Source organism: Rhagoletis pomonella, unplaced genomic scaffold (genome assembly GCF_013731165.1).
Source record: "Rhagoletis pomonella isolate Grant_MI unplaced genomic scaffold, Rhpom_1.0 Rhpom_scaffold_00006, whole genome shotgun sequence".
In the NCBI taxonomy this organism is placed as follows: Eukaryota; Metazoa; Arthropoda; class Insecta; order Diptera; family Tephritidae; genus Rhagoletis; species Rhagoletis pomonella.
In genome coordinates this window covers 81,391,942-81,415,182 of record NW_023458560.1, presented here as the reverse complement: position 1 = coordinate 81,415,182, position 23,241 = coordinate 81,391,942, and the positions used below count along the sequence as shown (strand labels likewise).

General features: G+C 35.2%; 1 protein-coding gene and 1 long non-coding RNA gene across 2 annotated transcripts in view; both read left to right on the top strand.

The window, feature by feature from the left end:
- The window catches only part of LOC118741452, a 73,570-nt gene extending 71,329 nt beyond the window's left edge, over positions 1-2,241 (top strand). The window contains exon 2 of the long non-coding RNA XR_004993285.1: positions 1,603-2,241. This is a non-coding gene — a long non-coding RNA (uncharacterized LOC118741452). The remainder of the gene's footprint in view (positions 1-1,602) is intronic.
- Positions 2,242-2,263: 22 nt separating this feature from the next.
- Positions 2,264-20,559, top strand: LOC118741451 (MAP/microtubule affinity-regulating kinase 4). Its single transcript, XM_036473427.1, has 7 exons — positions 2,264-2,436; positions 10,754-10,853; positions 12,181-12,292; positions 14,896-15,052; positions 15,449-15,557; positions 18,835-19,077; positions 19,250-20,559. Exons 3-7 carry the CDS (start codon positions 12,237-12,239, stop codon positions 20,032-20,034), a joined length of 1,350 nt encoding a protein of 449 aa, XP_036329320.1. The 5' UTR covers positions 2,264-2,436; positions 10,754-10,853; positions 12,181-12,236; the 3' UTR covers positions 20,035-20,559.
- The last annotated feature ends 2,682 nt before the right edge of the window (positions 20,560-23,241 follow it).

Sequence of the window (23,241 nt, the reverse complement as noted above, 5' to 3'; positions counted from 1 at the left end):
ATGCCAACAATAAGTTGCTAGAGCACTTTAAAGGCTCAAAATTGACCACAAAATAAGGCAATGTTTACCGTTGTTTTTACGACAGAAACCGAATTGGTTATTTACAAAAATGAATCTGTCGACAGGTTTGGAGTTTTATCTTTGAAACACACTTTCTTTGAAATCGCTTTATTAGTTCTCGTGCAATAAGCGTTTTTGTGAAGCTCTAAAAATTACAACTACAACATTTGAACATAGCCCCCATACCTTAAGGTAAGACGTATTCTACGTCAAAAGATGAAATCGTAAGTGATACAATATCATTCATGTTTGCATCAAAGTCGACATATTTTAAGTTTTAAGTCTATAGACGATACGTGTGCGGAACTTGTATTTTGGTTAAATTTCGTGTGCGCATCGCCATCCATCATAAAGTATTTCGAACTTAGACACGCTCCGTCTATATATATCCTGCTTTCAAACCTAGAGAAAGAGCTCGGCGTTAAGATATTTGAGCCGAAAGAAAATTGCTATCATCATTTAAAAGGGATACAAAATTGAAAAAGGTTTGAACTAAATGTAAGGAGTATTAAGGAGACTATTTTGAAAAATAAAATGCTTTCCGCCAAAAAAAAAAATAACTTTGATTCAAATAGTCACTGGCTTATCAAACTGCGCTCGTAGCAAGAAGAGTCGATTAAAATTTATCACATTTAAAAAGACCCCGACGAAATTGAAATTATTCGCCAGATAGAAGATTTAAAATTGTAGGTAAATTATCTTATTCAAAATTTATCACAAAAAAAAAAATGTGTATGTTCAAGATGATCGAAATGTATGTTTATAATATACATATTTACTTCGCGGTTAAATAAATTAACTGCCCAATTGCAAGAATTTGTTTCCATTTCAAACCTTGCAATAAATTCTTCTCGACTGATTGGTGAAATGAAGAATTTTTTTTACAAACTTTTATTATGTTTCAGCTGTGTGTAATCAAATCTGGCAATCAGTTTTTAACCAACTTCCCGATGAGCTAGAGACGTGAGACTAAAAACTGGCAATGCAATGTGAAAGATAAATTAGTCCGCTAGTTGGCGCGGGTGTCGAGATATTTTAAAAACCAATATGTATGGACCGATGTGGCCCATATTTGGAATGCATATTACCTACATAAAAAGGAATAACTTTACAAAAAATAAAAATACCCGGTAGGTGGCGCAGGAGTCGATACATTTTGGAAAACCCGTATCTCTGTTTCGATTTGTCCAATATTTAGAACGTATATTACTCAAATGGAAAGAAATAACTCCAAAAAAAAACTTAGCCCATTAGGTGGTGCGGGAGTTGATTATTATATTTATTATTAACAAAATTTTTCTTAAATGACTTGTTATCAGATGTGCATGCATATAGTAAAGGTGGAACTAACATTCCCAGCAGTTTAAAGCCTTGGGTGTCATGGATTCTTAAACATATTTTCCTGCTCGAAACAGCCTAAATATCCACCTAAATATATATTATTTTATTTATACATAAATATACATACTATATATATATATACGAGTATAGTAATTTATTCAAATGACAAATTTTATTTATTTTTTCTTGGCTCGTCAACAGCTCATCAGAAACGCCGTACTAAGGACACAAATGATTCGCGCGCTGCAGGTGTAAAAGCCTGGAGGATATGTGTATAAAAACAATAAAGCCCTCTAGCCAAAGGACGAAAATTTGGCTTTTGTTTGCGTCCAACCAACAACAGGAAATACAAATCGTGCCCGCACTAAGCCGAGAGCCGACGGAGTTGTAGTAACGTGACGTGCCGAAAATGGCAAAGGACTCCTCGAAGTAACTTGAGTGAAGTGTGAGAGACATTGAGGCAAATTGAAATTAACCGCTGCTTGTAGCATACCAGCAGTTTGTGCGACGTAACTGTCAATAAAATGGTAAAGTACGGCAAAATTGTCAAGTAAAAATTGCCAAATTGCTCCGAGACAAGAAAAGTGGAAACAACAAAAAACAAACATCGATAGTGTAGTGCAAACAAACAACTGTAATAAAAATCCTACAACAATAACAGCAACTCTAAGGAAGTCAACTAGCAATTGACATTAACATCCTACGCGACAGACACAAAGGCGATCGATCCTTCCCTGTCCACAGCCAACTTGTTATCCCGTTAGCTATTATCCTTCGCCTGCTTCGCGTTTATCCGCTTAGAAAGTTATTTTTTTTTCGTTATTCGCCCCCAACGAATTGCGACAGACGGATACTTAACTTTTTTGCGTCATTGTATATTTTGGTGAAAAAGGTGCCATCAACAAAACAGCAGTCGTGGATACCGCCGGTGATTATCAGGAGTCAGTGCTAGTGCCGCCGCCCTGCCCACCCGCCACACCGCCCTACCAGAGGCTAACAAAAGCGCTGCAGTGCGATCCAAGATGCGGACACGAGGTAATTACATAAGCGAGAGAAGTGGAAATGTGGATGTCTTAGAAAGAGTGGAATGATAACATTTGTAGTAGAGTTTCGAAGAATCCAATGGGTTAGGTTGCATGCTTTTACGCAACGCTAGGTGCAGCAAAGCAATGCACTGTTACTAGATATAATTACATGAATAACATGAATTAAAATGAATAAAATTGTAAAAGCAAGCAAAACGGTCGCCAATCTATTATATTATTATTTTCTAAGATATTTAAGCTCTCCAGCATGCCTTTTATTATTTGGGAGTAATTACTTAACTTAGTTACTATTTCCCAGAACATTTTTAGCAATTTCAACAAAAGAGGTTCACAAAGGAAGTTGCAAATCGTTTATTTAACTTAAGCAATCAAATTCTGTTATCAATATTCTTAAAAAAAATCGGCCTTTTATTTTTTTCGTTAAAGTTATATGAAAAACATTGCCTCCTAGAGGATTATATGTCTGAATAAATTATTTTTTAATGTTAACACTAGCGGTGGAAAACTATCGATAGTTGGCGATAATTTTTCGGCTTTAACTGCTTTATAAATCGAAAAGTTGATTAAAATGTAACTTTACAAAGCTCTTTAAACATATTTTATTTTTTGTGAATAAGGCCCTTAGTATTTTCAATCCACAACAAATAACAAAAAACTAACAATATCTCGGAACCAACAAATTTCCTAAAATTGTTGACCTATGTAATCGGTAAAGTACGTTTTGACGCCGTTGCCACCTATGCCAAAGTGGTCTCCAAACGGATTCATGCCTGGGATCTCAGAAACAGAAGATGCAGCCTGCACTTATTGCCACAGCTGAGATTGGTTTTCGTTTTTGATTTTACAATTCCTGTATCGAGGTCACTAATCGTATAAAGAAAGTTTTTCGAAATTGTCGAACAGGCAGTTCGCCGCTTGATCTGTACGAATTTTAGTGACTGGTCAAGTTTTTGATTAAAGGGATATTTTCCACTAATAGAGTCTTTCATCTCAATTAACCATCGCCTTTGCTGTGACATTCGCTTCGACATGCAAATACGTGTACTTAAGCATACCTACCTGTAGACTATAACTCTGTTATAACCACACCCTTAATTTGTTGTAATCGCGAATGCTAAACAAAACTCTTAGCCGATTGCGCAATTTCGATTGCCTCAATTACATTTTGTGGCAATTATTCGCTTATAGCATAGCAATAGCACAGCACACCCTGGCGAAACGCCTACGCCAAAAGAGGTCTATGAACCTAATACACCGTATTTATATAGTACATACATATGTACATACATAGTAGGCAATGTTCCGTTATGCCGACGAACCCCACCAAATAGCGTCGCATGCAAAATAGTCGCCACGCTTTAACTGGACAGCATTGAACTTGGACTTGAAAGCAGTTCGCCATGGCGTACACATTGAATTTGTAAGGCTTCCTCCGCTCACAACACTGATGCATGGGTTGAGAAAATACCTAGGAAAAGTGTTAGCAAATGTTTATTCAATTATTGCCAAGATACATATATATGTACGTATGTATGTATGAACCAAGCAATCAAGTCGTTACAATAGGCGGCTACCTACAAAGCAGTAAAAATAAACTCCAAATCATAAATACAATATTTGAGCTCATTTGTGTAAATTGCCTACACGTGCAAGAATAATCCCCAACACCAAAACTGGACACTCATACATATATCGAAGAACTTGATCGATGTATTATTATTCGCCACTAACACAATTGCTTCATTGCTGCGATAAACACTGGCAATAAATCCAAAAAAGTAAACTCTTACCCGCTAATAAGTCCCGTATTTAATTTCCATAAGAAGATTAAGTAAACGAAATTCGTGTAGCCTAATGCAAAATACTCTAGCATGTATAAATATTGCTTGTGATGTGTACTTACTTACATGCCTGAGCTTCCGAACGATGAATAAACATGCCGAAAATTATGGAAAGCTCAAAGTTCGTGAGCTCATGAATGTGTGCAGCAGTTTGGTACTTGGCCATGAATTTCCATTTCAAAGAAACTCTAATTACTTGCCACAAGCATATACACGGGAGGGTGTACGAGGTAATGTATAAGCTTATCAGCATAGCCATATGCCCAGCAGGAATTTGCAGAATAGCTGCAGCATTTTGGTTTTATTACTTAGAAGTTTTTAATTTTAAACTGCATATATCGAAATCTTTAGCGAGTATTATTTAGTACTATTTTAGGGTTAATTTCCTACCACGGTTACATACATGTCTTTCAGCGCATTTAACTTAACACTGACAACTGCCTTCCAATAGCGAGAACGCAAGAAGGGTAATGAAAATATATGTACTGAACTCAGTCCACACCTGAATAATGACGAAATTCTTGTCCTAATTACCGATTACTGGTAGCATTGAATTACGCTAAACGCTAGGTATTACGCGCCAACCGATGATATTTAAATTAAATATTTCCTACTGGAAACCTCACCTAACTTCCAGCAGCGTGCGCGCTTACTTCATATCGTTCACGTGGATTCGCTTATCAAAGGATCGAGTATTACACAGAGTTGACAAGTCAAGGACTTAAGCTAAAATAAGGTCGGATATCCTCTGAAACGTCCATAAAACACAATGTCGAGTTGGCTTGTTGACGCTGATGCTGAGCACTGAAGCGTAGGTACTTTAGATAAAAATCCGCGAAAGCTGAAATGCTAATTCTGAGTGCTCTTTGCACGCATTCAGTTGAGCAGTCAAATTTAATCATCAATAGGATACTTACATGCATACATATATCTTGAACTGGTGAATTTATTTTATAGCTTCTGTGATTGTATGTAGTCAGATAGCCACCATAACAAAAAAGACGCAAAAAACAAATATTCATGAGTGGCCTTTTGTTTGTTCGACATCCCTTCGCTCGCTGGCAAATGGCGATTGGAGCAATTAAGGCCACAAGAAATGACTGAAAACCCCCAACTGAGGCAATACCGAAAGAGTACAGGCACCAGATAATGTCCAACACAGAATACGGTAGGAAAGAACGAGCAGCAAAATGCAGTAACGGTAAGTGAAAATCGTCATGGACAATGTGGCAACACCTGCTTCGACAACGCTCGGAAACAGCGATGCTATGCTGCTGAATTGGAAATTTAAGATATGTGTATGTGTTTGAGTAATTCATGTGCCCCTACAATGCATACATACATACATACAGTATGTCGATATGTGCCGGCCTTACCAATTTGGCGGTTACAGAGTGATGCTTTTGTGTGGTCTATACCGGAAGAGGCAGCACGGGTTTGTGAATAAAAAATAAAAAACAAACAAAAAACATAAAAACATAAAAACTAAAGAGTTCGGCATAAATAAAGCAAGCATAAAAGATGAAGATACACAAAAAAAAAAAACTCGAAGTCCGCTAACTCGAAAAAACAAATACAATAGCAAATCCATACTTACCAAAATCTGGACTTGTGGATGAAAACTCATCTCTTAGCGATCACCTTGTATTCCCAATTATAATTTCAACATTTTTGAAGCGATTTTAAATTGTTAAATGCCACGAAAAATAGGATTATTGATGATTCTGATCAAAAATTGTGTTACAGCCACGAAAAGTTAACATCTCAATGCTGCAATCCGTCGCACGTTAGATTTTGCTACGAATTGGAATATCGTAATTTCGAGATTAGTAGGGTACTTTCACAATTCGTAATGCTAGCATGCCAGAATCCGACGTAGCTGTCAATTTGCGGAAATTCGCGGTAATTTTGTACGAAGAGAAAATGGGGCTGGAGCTACATTAGTTTTACAAAAAAAAATAATAATCAAAAAGCGTGTATAAGCGCGCGAATAATTAAAATCGTGTAAATTAAATAGTACATAAAAGTCGCCAATTTCAAGTCATGGTCTTTTCCAATATCACTGTTGATAACTTCCTTCAGCGAAGGACCGAAAAACTGCCATAGAGAAGCGACCTATGAAGATTTTATACTTAGTCCAAGCTCTTCCTCCACAATACTTAAAACGCTGTTGAATGCATCTTTGTTAAGGAGAATCTATCCCAAATCCTTAAAGATTTAAACCTTTATACAAGTACATTAATATATGTATGAGTTAAATGAATTAAAAAAACTCACATTTTATCATACATATACATATGTATGTAGAAACTAAATGGAGTAGAAGCATGCCTAAAGCATGTGCGGAGGCAAAATAATCCATTATATTTTGATTAATTAAAAAAGCTTCTTTGCAAATAGCTAATAAACGCTGATTTTAATTGAGGCAGATATCCAAATCTCAAATAGAGCGCACATAATCAGCGATTGCTTAACAACAACCCATTTGATTATTTTTAAGTAGTCTGCAGTATCCAATCACTTCGTGTGTCAACTACTTGACATTTTGAAGCTCATAGCAGCCTAATAACTTACAATACATATCCGATGGCATTGTACCGATTTAAGCACTTTGTGTGTCCGGGCGTATTAGTGACGTTCGAGAACATAATTTTATGGGCATAACTACATACATTGTACATTAGACCATATTACGATGTATAGTAGCGTGGGCCGAAAATCCACTTTTTCACTTTTTTAGAATTTTGATTGGTAATAGAAAAAATTATAGTTTATTATACTCTAAAAACAATCTTTGCTAAAGATGGCAATTTTTGGTCAAAAGCTTAAACTCGCCCGAGTCCATCAAAGTTCCATTTGCTCAAAAAATAAAAATTAAAACATTTTTATACCCAAGCGCACTTGTACACAAGGGTATATTAATTTTGTTCACATAACGGTTGTTTGTAACAGCCAAAACGAATCGAGATAGATATAGACAAATGTATACATAAATGATCAGAATGAAAAGAGAAATCGATTAAGCCATGTCTGTCTGTCCGTCCGTCCGTGTACACGATAACTCGAGCAAAAATTGAGATACTCAACGAAATTTTGTATGTAGGTTTCCATTTATCCAAGGTAGGTTGGTATTGAAAATGGGCGAAATCGGACTGTAACCACGCCCACTTCCCATATAACGGTAATTTTCAGAAATACGAAAACTGTGATATTTTAGTAACTACTGGAGATTATTCACTCAAACTTGATATTTACAATAAGTTTTACACGAAAAATAAGAATATTATAAATTTTCGGAAAATAGGCGTAGCCACGCCCACTTATGGTTACATGTGTATGTCTTGGTAACCGCTGCACTAATTTCTTCCAAACTTGGCACAGTGGTTGGGCTTCGCACATCATACCAAATGGTCGAAAATTTTTAAAATCGGACAATAACCACGCCCACATCCCATATAACGTTATTTAGAAAAATACAAAATCTTCGATAAATCAGTAAATATTAAAGCTAATTTATTCAAAATTGATGCTTGCAACAATTCTCTACCAAGAAATACGTTAATGGTAAAATTTTGGAAAATGGGCGTGGCACCGCCCACTTATGATCACATATATGTATCTCGGTAACCGTTCTACCAATTTGTACCAAACTCGGTATGGTTATTGTTCTTGCCACATAAAAGCAAAACGTTGAAAATTATTGAAAGTGGACTAAAATTGAGGCGCTAATTTAATTAAAATTTATACACCCCGGCTTATCATGTAGCGGTAGCTTTCGGAAAGGTGGAAAACATATATTTAATACGTGCGCCGGGTATTTAATGTTCGGCTCCGCCCGAACTTAGACTTTCTTACTTGTTTTTACTTAAATTGCAGTTGTCCTCGAAAGTATTAGTCCTACATCATTTGGTATATGGACATTTTTTGTAGGGAATCGAAGGAAGCTAAGAATTTTTTTAACACTTGAAATTTGATGGACTTGGGCGAGCCTAAAAAATTATTTTTCGGCATCCTGTAAAATACTCTAAATCGGGTTTTCTATAACATATTTTTTTTTTTAATATCCGATTTCTATAAATTATACATCGTTGCATGTTATGTTCATTTGTCTGAAAAGGACCAGGTACGAAATAATATGTGTCAGAAAAATAATCTCCATGTCAAGCTGTAACCCTTTGGCATGCAAAATGCTAACCTTTCCTCATCGAACAATAGCATAAAACTAGTAACTTTGTAAATAGTAATTTAAAGTAAATTTTTTCAGGACTCCAGTTGGCTTAATCCAGCTCGACAATTAAGCTTGTAAGGGAGTGTGTGTTTTAGCTGCTTACTATTAATTACATGGTGCCGTGTTCAGAGCAAAATTATAACTCTTTAGTTTGTCATGATAGGGTATTAGTTTTTGGGAAAGTATGTAGAGCTTCTTTATACCTTTACAACGGTATGTCCTTTATAGAAATCGTATATCAAAAACGCAGTTATAAAAAGCCAATTTAGCTGTCTTTACAGGGTCTTCATTGAAACTTTTCTTGTGGTACGGTCTAATGTGCTGCATACAAATACTACTTATACAAACATATGTATGTACATGGCAACAAACATTTTCTTTCATTTTATACTTTTCTTATGGAAGGTGATTTATCTCAGTAAGGGTATGAGATAATCAATATTTACTGCACACACTTAAGAGTTATTAACACTAACACAATTGTATTCACACACATGGACTTGCATATATGTATGTATGTAAGTATGTATGTATGTATGTATGTACACATAACACATTGTTGTAATTTACACCTTAAGAGATACATAGATACAATCTCTTGAATATCAAGCAACATGTGGTTGTCAAAATTCAATTAGCTCCATCCATTAAATTTCCTAATTATTAAATTCTGTACATATATAAGTATGTACAGGTGTAGATGTTTTGTTTTGAGTAATCTATGCAACTTCGTAAAGCAGATACTTTGTTGTATATGTACATATGTATGTATGTAGTTAAATGAGCTGACAGTATATGCATTGGACGTTCCACGTCAACCGGATTAGTACGTCAATGGGACGTATTACAAAGATTAAGGTCTTGAAATGATCGACTAGACTCTAGATGTCCACCCCTAAAAGCGGTGTGGCCTTTTGAAAAATTCAACTATGGTGTCTAAAATAACTATAACTAGATTTTGCTGTACAACTTTTGTGCCTTACGCTAACCTAACACTCAATAAGAAAATGTAACAGCGGATTTTTTTTAGGCTTGGTGTTGCTGATTATGAATCTGCGCCTGTTTTGAAAAATATAAAATCGATTAAAAACTGTACACAATCAGTGGTTCTAAGGGTCGCTGATTATGAATATGAAATCAGACATTAAAAATTCAAAATGGCGAATCTGCCATTTGTCACGGTAAATTTAAAATCGAACGTACGTACATGGCGTATGCGTAACATTCTCCTCTCGTCTGAGCTATCAGTAAATGAGATTAGTCAATGGTAAATAAAGATATTTCTGATCCAAAGACATTAATGAAGAAATTCTCCAATGTCTGTGTTAATAAGGCTCTCCGACTTGGCATTTTTAAATGATATTATTGAAAACTAAATAAACTCAATAATGGTTTTCAGAAGTTAATGACTGTAATCTCAGCGTTTATGGAGAAAATCTACATATGAAAGATGCTGTCGGCAGAAAAAAAACCGTCAGCTTTTCCCATCGTTTGCTCTTCTTCTAGACTCAGAAATTCTTGCGGGCTACAATCCAGCGCATTACGTGCAAATCTTTCTTCAGTTACGATCGAAATACGAAAGGCCAATGCATGAAGCAAATGCCAGGGTTCGTAACTAACAGTTTCTGTTTGCGTCTAACAATGTAGGAACTATTAATTAATCAAAAAGTGAATTTTGAGTTTTTTGTTAATTGCAGAGTTCTGCATTTTAGGTGACGAAATGTTCTCTATGGAACCAGTTTTATCTTTTTACTTAAAATCGATTTATGAATTATAGTGGAAATACTGCTTTACCAATTAAGAGAAATGGTTGTTGTTACAATACAACGAATGTTCTTTTTTATGTGCAGGCGGGGCCCTCAAAACATTGCAATGGTTTCAAAGTAGCCCTCGGTGCGTACTCAGTTGGACACCACTGGTTTAAGGTCTTCAAATGAATTGCGATTAGTCTCGAGTGAAGCACATTTTTTGGTCGATAACACCCTTTTTTCACACGCGGTCACATATGTATGTATATGTTGTGCAAAATATGGGCTAAAAATGCAAACAATGGGAATCATATAAAAATAGGCGTTTACATATGACTAAAATATGTAGAATATGCAAAGGCATTTTTAAGATAATTTAATTATTCGCGCAGACGAAAACATATACATATTTGGATAGATTTCCTTTTGATTTTGAAAAAACGGATATTAAATTTTTTCACTTTATTCAATTTTTTTTCAAATTTCCAGGTAACTATCGGCCGACGCATTGGTCTTTACAGATTTTGCGGCGACATTGGGCGTGGCAATTTTTCCAAAGTCAAATTAGCTGTTCACCAGTTAACCCGAGGTAAGTACTTTTACTATTGCGAAATTATGATCGAAGATTAAATCAAATATATGGTAATATCTAAACTCTAGTCTACAAATTAAAAAAGGCCTTATACATATACATATGTATGTATGTATAACTCTAAATACCTTCTTTAGCAACGTGGGCTTCATCTGAGAAAATAGAATACAAATTTATTCTGATCTCAAGATTGATCATATCCTATAAAACTTGATTTGCGGGGCTGAGAAGGTTCAACATTTTTTGTAACACCTTGAAACAGCCATGTTAGCCACATACCAAACGACGTTCACGACAAATTGACTCTCCGAATTTCTTGTTTAGAATTTTTGATGCAAATTTTTTTCCCCCTAACTTCCATTTTTTTCAAACTATAATAAAAACGCTTGTATAAGAGGCATTTGCTAAGAAAAAAGTAGTTGACTGATATTTGTTTAAATTATATTTTACCGCAAAATATGGAAACTTGAACCCAATTAAAAAAAAAAATATGTGTTGCGATTTAGAAAACTCATATTGAAATTTTACTACTATATTCGAATACTAATGTCTGTGTATGGTTTGCTTAAGGCCCGAAATGATTTTTAAATGAGCAAGAAAAAACTTGAACCTCCCTGGTTCTCGATTGCGGCTATTCCACATCCCCTCCACGTCCCCGAAACTCAACTTAGTTGACATAACTAAAGTTCAGAATAGGCCACCATAGAAATTATATTCTTGAAATTTTCCTGTATAATTAGCCAAATAAACAAAAGGTTTGCTTTAATCACCCAAACTTATATTTTTAACTCATCTAGTTATTTCAACAAAATAACAAAATATTTTGCAAATCAAGCCCCACAGGATTGCCAACACAACACCAAATCAGACTGCTAATAATTTAGGCCTCTTCAACTAGAGATTTTAAGAGTTACATTACAATGGAATAATTTTTTTGTTTTTTAGTCTGTATCATAGAGTTAAATGTATGGTTTAAGTCAAACATCAAATCAAACTTCGGTGCGATAGATAAAAGCATTTGCAGTAGCTTCTATGAATTCAATGAAAATTTTCCCTGTTCACAACAAAAGAGCAACTAGCTGAAATGCCTTTCAAAGTATTAGTGTGCACAACTTACAATAAATAAGTACAAATCAATGCGTACAAACTCGTACTCGTAGTAGCACTGCAAAAAAGACACAGCAATCAATTGTTCTTCGGCACTCAGAAAAAATCCGCTTTGGCCGTTTTACTTTTTTACTAACTTTTGCCTTTGTTTACAATACTCTTCACTCGCTTGTACTGTATGTAGTCATTCACTTTCATTACCATTCCTCTTTTACAGACAAAGTGGCTATCAAAGTAGTTGACCGTGGAGGCTTGGATGCGAAAGCTCTGCGTATGCTGTCCAGTGAAATTGCAACACTCGAATGTGTGCATCATCCCAATATTTTAAGGTAAGGGCGAGCGAGGGAGTGCAATCAGCATACAAAGTGGCATACAGAGTGAAAAACTAGGTAAAATATTTGTATGCGAAATTATATGCATACATATGTGGGCGTGTGCACATAAGTATGTATGTATACACATACATGAGAGTAAAGTGAGAAATATATTTTTAAAAGCAAATAAAATTTGTAAAAATAATATTTACCAAGATTTGAAGGCCAATATCGAATGCAGCTGCGTTCTGGTAAAATAGCAGGCAATATACGGGAATTTTCCATTATACCTTAGTCTTAAAGAGTAATGAAATTTGCATAATAAAAGATAAGTTAATATTAAATAAGTTTGGATTTGGAAGTACACAGATAAAGTTCACAAATTTTAGTGAGAAATCATAAAATCAATAAGAATCTTGCACTTTGTATCACCCTGTATCCCATTAAAATGTATGCGCACATGGGCAAATCTCTAGAACCGGTGCTCACATTTAAATTTATTTTACTATCATTTAAATTTTATAAAAAAAAAATTGTACGTCTTACTTTAGATATCTTTCGTACTTTTTATGACTTTAATTCCTTTAGCACAAAATGAAGATATTTAAAAATAATGGCAAATAGTAGTTCTAATATTGGAAAACGCATTAGGCGTTGATAAAACTATGTGCTCCTCCTAATTATCAGTAAAGTAATATTTTAAATTTCTTTTTCCTTTTGCACTTTTAGCATTTATTTATGTAATTGTTCCAATTATTATATATGTATGTACACATTACAGGTAAAGAAAATATAAAGACTATTGTCTGGATACAACTTTGCGCGAATGGCTTCAAATTTCCCCGTTTTCATTGGCACAATGACAGACTAAAAAATAAAAAGCCGAAACCATACGAGATCGGTATATAATCTTCCTACTTAATAAAGTTATTTGTATCTAAAGGATTTCCATATCTTTTGCGTAGTGCGGTTAAAGAATTTTAAAATATTTATTTATTCAAAACTAGCAAATACCAGGCGTGCCTTAAAGTATTTTTGCGCTTTTTAGTACCTGTATTGTAATACGAATTATTAATTTTTCGTAGCGCTTTTCAAAATTAAAAGAAAAATATAATAACAAACTTAGCTTTTAAGAAATAACACACTAAATTTATTTCAATGACTTAGTTTTCTTCATTACGAAAAATAAACTTGGATGGAGAGGTTTTTTGTTTGCTTCTTCATAGTTGCTCAATTTCAGGACGTGTTTCTCTATTTTTGAGATGCCTGCTTTAGGTAAACCATAATTCGCCAATCGATTTCCGTAATTGCCCCGATAAATTTTTTTCAATCTTAGTTTTTTGTTGTTGATTTAATCTGATTTTCGATGAATTTTTGCTCTTTGTTGACATTTTTTAAACACACAAACTGTACACAGCTCAAAAATTCAAACTCTTACGACAAAAATAAACTCGGCGAATACCCGGAAACAAATAGAGTTCGGGCTTGTTTTTGTTGCCAAAAAAATGGTTGTTACATATAAGCTCAGAAAAAGTAAACCCAAAAGTTTAGAGCGGTACGTGAACACTGAGATTCGCTTAACTTAGCCGAGCGATTAACTTTTCCGTGACTCTAATGTATTTCATTTTCTTTATCAATTTAATTGATTTAATTCAAAGAGGTGGCAACCCTCCTCAAACATATTTCCGCCAGTAAACTTTCCTAAACCTCTTCAGTTTGATTCCCATATCGCAATATGTACTTTATCTTATCAAATTATCTTCAATTTTCAAACAGGTGGCAACTCTCTAATTTTTTTTCTTTGTATATTTTATTTTATTTTTTTTAGACCTCTTCATGTATTAGTTTTCGCGTGATGCGCTTACAAACATACAGACAGGCAGACGAAAATTCTACAAATTATTGATTGGGATTCTGTTACTTTAATAAAGACCCCCATACTAATTTTTCTTTAATATCTATAATGTACAGACATCAGCCTTTTACAATTTTATTATATGTACATATGTATAGATTTATACATATTTACAATCGATGATTAAGCAATCATAAAATTTTTGGAAATTGGCACCGCACCGCTCAAATTAGGTGTATCTCGAAAACCATTTCACCAATCAGTAAACATTTTGAAGTCGGACAAAACTCACCTCCCCTAGAAATGTCTCTAACTTTGAGTCTTTGAAAATTATATTTTTTTTTACTTGTGTATAATAAATAATTTATGCTTTTCTTAATGGATTTTAAGTAATACTTTATTTTTGTGCGATCGATTTAAAAATGTTCGAATTCATAGCGTTGGATCGCCTGGTATATACCCACTTTCATATGTACATATACATACATACTACTCGTGTACTTGTATTTTTTAAAAATTTCAAAGCCACACAGCATCACAAAAAAGATAAAATAAAAACGATACCAAAGCAGCAGCAAAGTGGCAGCCAGCATGTATGTATGTATGTAGGCTCCACTACGACTCTGCCACTTTTCTGTTTATTCTTTTTTTTTTGCCAACATTGCCGTATCACTTTACTCTCGACCACAGCTTTTATTTTGTTGTTGTTCAATTTTCATTTTTATTTCTTTCACTTGTTTACCCCTTTTACGCGTTGGAGCAGACTCTTCGAAGTGGTGGAGACACTGGGACGTGTGTATCTGGTCACAGAGTGGATACGCGGAGGCGAACTCTACAATCACATCACCCAGGGTGGTCCGCTGCGGGAGATACACGCTGCGCCTTTGTACAAGCAGCTGTTGTTAGCCGTAAAACACATGGTAAGCAGAGTTGACAATTATACACTGTACTTTATGTTCGGGCAAGCAAGTAAGCAACTAGGCAGCCAGTCAGGCACAGCGCTTGTTGAGACCGAACAACAACCATCGAGCGACCAGCCGGCGGCGATGTACAGAAGGACAATCCGCATGCTTGGCAAAGTGTTAGTGTTGGCGACCAGTTGTCCATTAAATTGCCATTTGTGTATTCTGACACTGTACTTATTGGCTCGCTTGCTGCCGTTTTTATTCTTCGTACACTTTAACCATATAAAAGTACATAAATAAATACATGCATGTACCTACTAAATATCTATGTATGTACATATGTACATATGCAGTAACTACACTTTTTTTGTGCTCTCTCCCCCGTCTCTCTCCTTTGGTGATAAATTATAGCATAGCTTGGGCTTTGTACATCGCGATATTAAGGCTGAAAATGTGCTACTGCTGTCAGAGGATCGCTTGAAGTTGGCCGATTTTGGCTTTAGCACACAACTTATCAATGGTGAGTTACAATGGTATGGCGGTAGGTTTGTGTGTATGCAAGTAAATGAATGTTTTATATATAACATTATATAATGAAGGATGCTCGGCCACAAATAAGAGGGCTGTTAAGGGTTGAGATTTCAAAAATATCTGAAAATTCTAAAAGAGCAGCAATTAAGCGAGTATTTTGTCTGGAATGCAGCAAGATTTAGTAAAATTGTTAACAAAAGTATCAGCGGAGGATGAAGCATTTACTTTACACCATGGGTGGGAATTTCAGAGTTTTTTGATTAAAATCTACAACTAGAAAATTGTTTATTCTATTAGAAGATAAAGCAAAAATGCTTTATACTACATCTGTGCTTAATTTCTGCCCAGTGAGATTAAGCGCGTTTATGAAGTCATGGTCAGGTCCGAAACACATTTTAACTTCAAGTAAGGTAGAGACATACATACACATTTATTATGCACAAGTAAGATTTCCTACTCAAAAATTGTTGTATAACATTTTAACCCAGTGGAAGGACTCGTTCTGGTGGGATACATTTGGTTAAACTGTTCTATCAAAAATTTGATTGCTTGTTTATAAGACAAGAATTATGCATGACCCGCGCAAAAAATTGTCAGATTTTCGTAATTGGATATTTCTAATTAAATTCTACTAACGTGACAGCTGCCAAATTTACTATAACCAAACGAGGGTTGTTTATTCTTAGATTATAAAAGGAGCCTACAATTAGGCCGATCCATGCATACATTCCTTAACATACATATTGTGGATACATATCTACATACATATATTCTTAATATTAGAAACAATGACGTCTATCAGTTAAAAAGGAATAACTCGCTCCTGACCCGCCCGCCAAGCAGATAAAAGTCTTTCAAATGTCGTAGGCATGCCAACGTACATATTTATATGCACACATACTTACATACACGTAAGTGTATGCCTATAAATAGATACTCACTAATGTGGATGCGGGTACAGAGAATCATTTCTATCCTTATATCACGCTCTAATTGTCACTTGTCATTCATCAAGTAGCAAAGTTTACTTTTGAATCCACATTTAAATTTTTAACACCGATTTAACAGATCTGTTATGTATGTATGTATGAGTACGTTTAGTGCTATAAATATCCTTTCCAAATGGACATACACATGCTGAAAATTTTAAATGCATACACATGAAATACTTACTATATGGTGACTGGCAACACTGTATGTATATCTTTCTGTAAATAGAAGCCTCTTGAGTATTTTGCAACTTTAAAAGTAGGTATGTACGTTTGCAGCTAATGAATGAGTAGATTAAAATAACTCATCATCATTTAGTGTAAGAAGTCCAAGATGCTTTTGATATTTTTTACATAGCTTTATGAATTACTGTAGCTGAGTTACGACCTAGTACTGGTAGTGGTTTAAAACAGAAACTTATAATGCATGTGGGAAGGATGCGCTGGAAGCAGCGGTCCGGTAATAGAACAGAATCAAGGAACTTGTTTCTTTGTAAAGCGGGGAAAATTAAGGTTTTTTTTTTTAAATTAATATTTTCACGAAACTAGGAGTCAAATATAGTAAAATTCCATTTTTAGTTTTTCTCTATGACGCACAGTGTTTCGACTACTAACTATATTTGGAGGCAGGTGGAAATAATAGTAAACCTGGACCGATTTCACTGGAGCTTGACATATGTATTCTCTAGTTTTACTTAGAAATAGAGAATTATGAAATTTGGTAAAGATGGAATAATTGCCACGCCCTCTACTCTTGTGGGCGGAAACATTAAATTTCATCCGATTTCGATGAAATTTAGTTTGTAGCCTTTCTTTTATTAGAGAAACCTAAATATCAAATATGGGGAAGATTGGATCACTATAACGTCCAAAACCCACAAAAAATGTGGGCCCAGCCATGAAATGTGATGGAATTTTTGTTTCCTGCTTTCCATTCTCAGGAAACAATTACTCGCTTTTTCCCAATGTTTGGTGAGATTTTTTCATTGTTCAAAAAATTCTTTTCGCGAAATTGCACAAAAAGAAGCTGAAATCAAAAATTAAAAAAATTAAAAACTACATATATTTGCAAAGTCGCGCGAAAAGATCCAATTGTATATTCGAAAGCTACATAGAATTCTGTAATTTCGTCTAATTTGTAGACCTGACGGACCGGCGACGTTTTTTTTACTAATAATCTTTAGCATCTACATTTCAAAGTAAATTTTTTGATAAGAAAATAGGAAAGTACCAAATAAATGATAAATACCTTCACCTGAATATTCCCCGACTTTTAAATAATTGATTACAAAACAAAAAAAAAGAAACACTTGCTTTAATGGGTTAATTGCCAAAGGCAGCTAAACTGATTAGACGGTATTACGCCGATTCCCGTATTTTTCGGAAATGTATCGTTCGTGAAGAAGGGAAGTGAGTAGATAAGGTGAAATTCGGTATTTATGACGTTTACTTTTCCCTCTCGTAAGTCCAACCGGTTTTTTTATCAACTCTCACCACGGCTTTTTTCTACCTGCCTCCATATAGTCGAGCCACTGTGCGACGTTAGGAGATTTTAAAGGCTTTGAAATTTCAAATATGTATGATTTATTAAAAAAAATAATTTAAAAAACTCAGTGCAACATAGAATAACAAGTCACTTCACTACTCTTCTACTTAAATGACCGGTTACTTGTATCTGAACGCGTCGGTTATTTATTCGTTCAACTTCACCAACTAAAGGCAAAATGGTTTGTCGTTAGTTTATGATGATAGAATGATTTACAGATGCATTCGGTTACAAGTAGCCGGTCATTTACGAACACGAGATACGAAGTGACATATACCACTTTTGGTGCATATGAACCAATAGGTATTGTAAATGTCCTTTTTAAACTTTATCCTTCAATAGCTTTGAAAATTTCCAATAACTGTTTTTGAAAAAAAAAATATATATGTTACGGTCTAATAGATAAACTACCACAACCTCGAATTTCGTTCTTCTAACTGATCAGTTTCAATAGCTATTGGTTCTTGTACACCAAGAAAAATAATTATGTATTTGGAATTCTAAAGAGTTTTTTTCTATCATTTGATGCCCATATTGTTATTCTGCATTGCAAATAATATATTTTGAATTCAGTTTTACTACATTGACTTCTAGTTTCTTGAGTAAATTGTTTTTTTTTTGCGTATGAGATTTTGAAATTTTTTGGCTTTTGTTAATAAATATAATAAATTCAACGTTTGATAATTACTTGAAATTCGAATTTTATAATTACCATTCTTACCATCTTTTAGGTGCCAATCAGAAACTGGACACGTTCTGTGGCTCGCCGCCTTATGCAGCGCCGGAACTCTTTTCGGATGATCATTATATTGGTGCGCCAGTGGATATTTGGGCTCTCGGCATATTGCTCTACTTTATGGTTGTCGGTAATATGCCATTTCGAGCGCCTACAATACCTGGATTGAAAGCGGCTATATTGAAGGGTGACTACCTGCTGCCTGGACAATTAAGTCTACCATGCATAAGACTTATACGTAAGTATATTCGATGAGTTGCCAATGGGTGGTATACATATTTTCTTGATTATGGGAGAATGAGTTGGTTTTGCTTACCTTTCTGAATAGCGACGAGTTTATTTCTTATTAAAAATGTTTATTTTGTTTAATATCCTACCGAAAAGTATTTCTATTCTTTCCTTTATTATAGAACGCATTCTCATTCACATCCCTGCTCGTCGACCAACCATCGATGATATGCTCAACAGTCAATTTGTTTGCTATCCAAAACTCAGCGCCGAACTTATGCAATACGAGATCAACTTGCGCACGAAGCCCGTGAAGCGTTCCGGTTTCTGGGTGCGCTCGAAATCCAGACGCATGCGCAAATCGTATTCACTGCGCGAACGTTACATGGAGGTGACCAATAAGCCGCCCATCAACATGAATACCCGCAAGAACGACGGTGTATTCGTAGATAATTTCTTACATCCGATAGAAATCAATCGGGATCTGCCAAACGAACTCAACAAAGAGCCATCGAAGCCAAACACACCAAAGCGTTCTTTCTTCTGCGGCACGCTAAAAAAGAAAGTCAGCCCCATGGAGATCGAAAAAGAAAGGCAGTTTGCCAATGGAAATGGCTGTGAGAATCGGCAATGGAATGTGGATGTGGCCATCGACTGTCCGCTTTTCAAGAATTACGATGTTGAGACCGGAGAGCTCATTATGCTGCCAACCGACACCGATGATTTGACATTGGTGAAGCCACTGGAGTATGAAGCGCGTCAGCTGCTGGACGAGCTGGGCATCAGCTCGGAAATGCTACGTGCGGCGTTACAAAATGGTCCACGCAGCGATATAATTGGGGCGTATCGCATTGTAGTGAATCGGCTGCAGAAGCAGTCGTGGCTAGCGCGGAAGCATGTCGAGCTGGCGCTGCAAGAAATGCCAAAGATTGAGAAAAAGATGGAACGCTCGTGTTGCATACTCTAAGGCGTTCCTGCAGTTTTCTCACTTCCACTACCAAATACACACCATTCTTAATACTCCATTTACCCATACAACATTTCAACAACCAACTGTCTTTCTCTGTCTGTGTCTGAATCCACTGGCTCCACAACTCTTTAAAAACTACTCCAAACTTATGCATAAATATGTGACTATGTCTATCTACATAAATAAGTAGTTGTGTTTATTAATGGAAAGTGACAAAATTTATTGACAGATGTACTAAGTGAAGTTACAATACATTTACAAGTACATAGTTAGATGTGTAAGTAGTGGTTTTGATCTCTGATCTTGAAGAAGAAGACTACTCAAGAATTTCATTATGTCTGCAAGAAATCGTTAGAAACGAAAATACTTATATGTATGTGTAATGCGTCGTTAGTCGAATTTTATAGTTGTAGTTGTAATGTAATAATAGTGAAATTGTTAATTAACCGTTAGCTGAATATGTTCGCTCCACATAAACTTCAAGAAGCGGATATTCTATGTAATCAGTTATGTACCAAAAAAGAAAAAGAAACCAAAACCAAAACCAAAACCAAGGCAAAGACAAAAACGAAAACGAAAAAAAATACATACATATATGTATGTACATATGTTTATTATTATTAGACACACGCGAATGTGTTTACATTTAATAAGTGTTATATTTTGTAATTTTATAATTTCGAAAATTGTAGTATTAAAAGACAAAGAACGCTGTATTTTAGTTCTGAACTGTGACAAATGTATCTAATTAAACTAGAAATAAAATAATTTTATCACATTGTCGGTCCATTTTAACTCACAAATTTGCGCCCAAGTGGAAAACAATAAAACAGCTGCGAAAGATAAACAAAAACAAAACTACACCGAGGAAAGCAGCATGGACTTTGCACTGCATATTTGAATTGTCTCCCATGGAGTCATTTACATACATACATACATACATACATACATATAAACATAGACGCAAACATGAGATACATGGAAAATATCTTTATAGATACATATATATTATTTTTTAATAAGTTTCGATTTGATTTAATGCGATGACGAATGTAATTGACTAAGTCAAATAAATAAATAAATAAATAATTAAATAATGAAAATTCTGATAAGTTTTTTTATTTTTGTATAAAGCTTTTACAGTGGTGTGCATCAAATTGGGGGACCCACACAACAGCTTTTGCAAGAAAGATATGCACTCGGTAGGTAGCCATAATTTTTGGATGTTGATCAACCCTTAGCGACCAAGGACGTACTTATCTAATTAACGATTCAAATATTTTGTTTAAAATTCATTAATCACCTGGCAAACCTGAGCGCGAGCCCCGCGTATAGCGAGTGACATTTGATGACTGAAAAATTGTAGGATATGCAGTTGACACGTGAAGGAATGCTGAGGAGTGGATTATTCACAACAATGTGGAATGAAAACGGCTTTGCTTCCGACATGATAATTCGTCTCAAAAGCCGAGCAACCGAACAATCAATTCGGATGTATACTGTCGGCAATTGAACGTTTTGAATGAAACCATCACACATTTTTGGTTATACTCGCCTAAGCTTGCGTCAATCAGACTTCCATTTTTTCCACTCTTTTCATAATTCCTTGGCTGGAACACTGTTCCTTCTACTAACGAAGAATTATCAAAGTCAACGAAAGTTGTGAAATTGTCATCAACTGGAGCGTTTTGTCGATGAATTTGCCGGAAAAAGCCGGCTTTAAGAGTTTTCCAATATGACTTGAAATGATATTTATGGGTAATTAATGTAAATGTATATTATGAATTGCAACTAAAGTAAAGTGCTGTAAAGCCTAAGATAACAGAATTTTGAAGTACCACCGACAAAGACTTGAGTGTAAATAAGCTGAAGAAAGCTGAAGTGAAAAACGAAATAGATTATCTCAAGCAAAATTTTCACGGCAACCACAGAAATGCCGTTGCCAGTTGCCAGCTGAAATTCGGTTACCATCTGCAATCGACCGATGATATTAACAATTAAATAGTTTTTATAAAATAAGTTAACATTTATAAAAAAAAAAATTTAAAACAAGCTGTCTTTTGTGGGGTTATTCCTTTTCATGTATGTATGTGTATGTAGGTCTATATTATAAACATAAACTGAATCAGATTCTCGACATATGTCGAACTATAAATGTGGGTTTTTGAAATATGTCGACTCCTTTCATATGGCATTGCCATCGGGTTCTGAGCTAAGTTTCAACTTCAAAGCTCATCGGGAAGCTGGTTAAAATTGATTTCATGAATTGAGCCAAACAAACATGCATACATAGTAAATAGAATAAAGGCTTGTAAAAAGTACACCCACATTTCAATACTAAACTGGCTTTATATTTTTTTATTTATCCAGGATCCAGGAAGCGCAAAAACTCATCATTAAGTTAAAGAAAATATTTATGCAATGATGAAGCGTTTACTGTAATTTTTTTGTGAAATTAAGTGCGCCCTTTATATGCTAAATACACACATATGGATCACATCATTTACTTACATATGTACATCGAATAGGATTTCTTCCATAGAAATATGTATGTATGTGTGGTGGCAACAAAAATTCATACATAGATAGCACTCCATCAAAAGGTATGACAGCAGCACTTAAGAATACGTACCTGTTTACACAAGTGAGGAGGACTCAAATCAGAGCTTACCTATACTTCTGCTCAAACATACATATGTCCACAGGATAGCTTTGCTAATGATAAGCAAAAAAAGGGAGTAAGCAAGACAGGACAAAGCAGTCCCATGCCTATAGCCGGAAGACGTGCGTTGAATGTGCAGCGTTTTGCTACCTCATGCTGCTGCAGGCAATGAAATCAAATCAAAATGACTACACGCTTAGGAGAATCTGCCAAACATCATTAATTTTGAATTTGACTTCCTGTGGCCTCAATGGCCTCGCTGTTCAATAGTCAGGTCGGTCAACTGTTCACCCGAGCAAATGGCAATGCTTAATAGGTTGGTATGTGTGATGGAATAAAATACCCATTCAGGCTTGTTAATATGTATGTACATGTGTAAGCACTCATATGGATGGGCGAGCCTCTCCATTTTACGCTCTGCGAAATCGTAATTTCTGCTGGTACCAAGCAACTAGCAACTAAGTACTAGCGTACGCAGAGAATAGCCAGAAGCAAATGCTGCTCACAAGGAAAGTGTGTGAGCAAACCGAGCAAAGGTATTT

What these genes read in the sequence shown, in the direction of transcription:
- LOC118741451 (XM_036473427.1), top strand. Translation starts at nt 12,237, where the DNA reads ATGCTGTCCAGTGAAATTGCAACACTCGAATGTGTGCATCATCCCAAT. An exon ending in TGTTAGCCGTAAAACACATG is followed by an intron (nt 15,053 to 15,448) that starts GTAAGCAGAGTT and finishes GATAAATTATAG; the next exon opens with CATAGCTTGGGCTTTGTACA. An exon ending in TAGCACACAACTTATCAATG is followed by an intron (nt 15,558 to 18,834) that starts GTGAGTTACAAT and finishes ACCATCTTTTAG; the next exon opens with GTGCCAATCAGAAACTGGAC.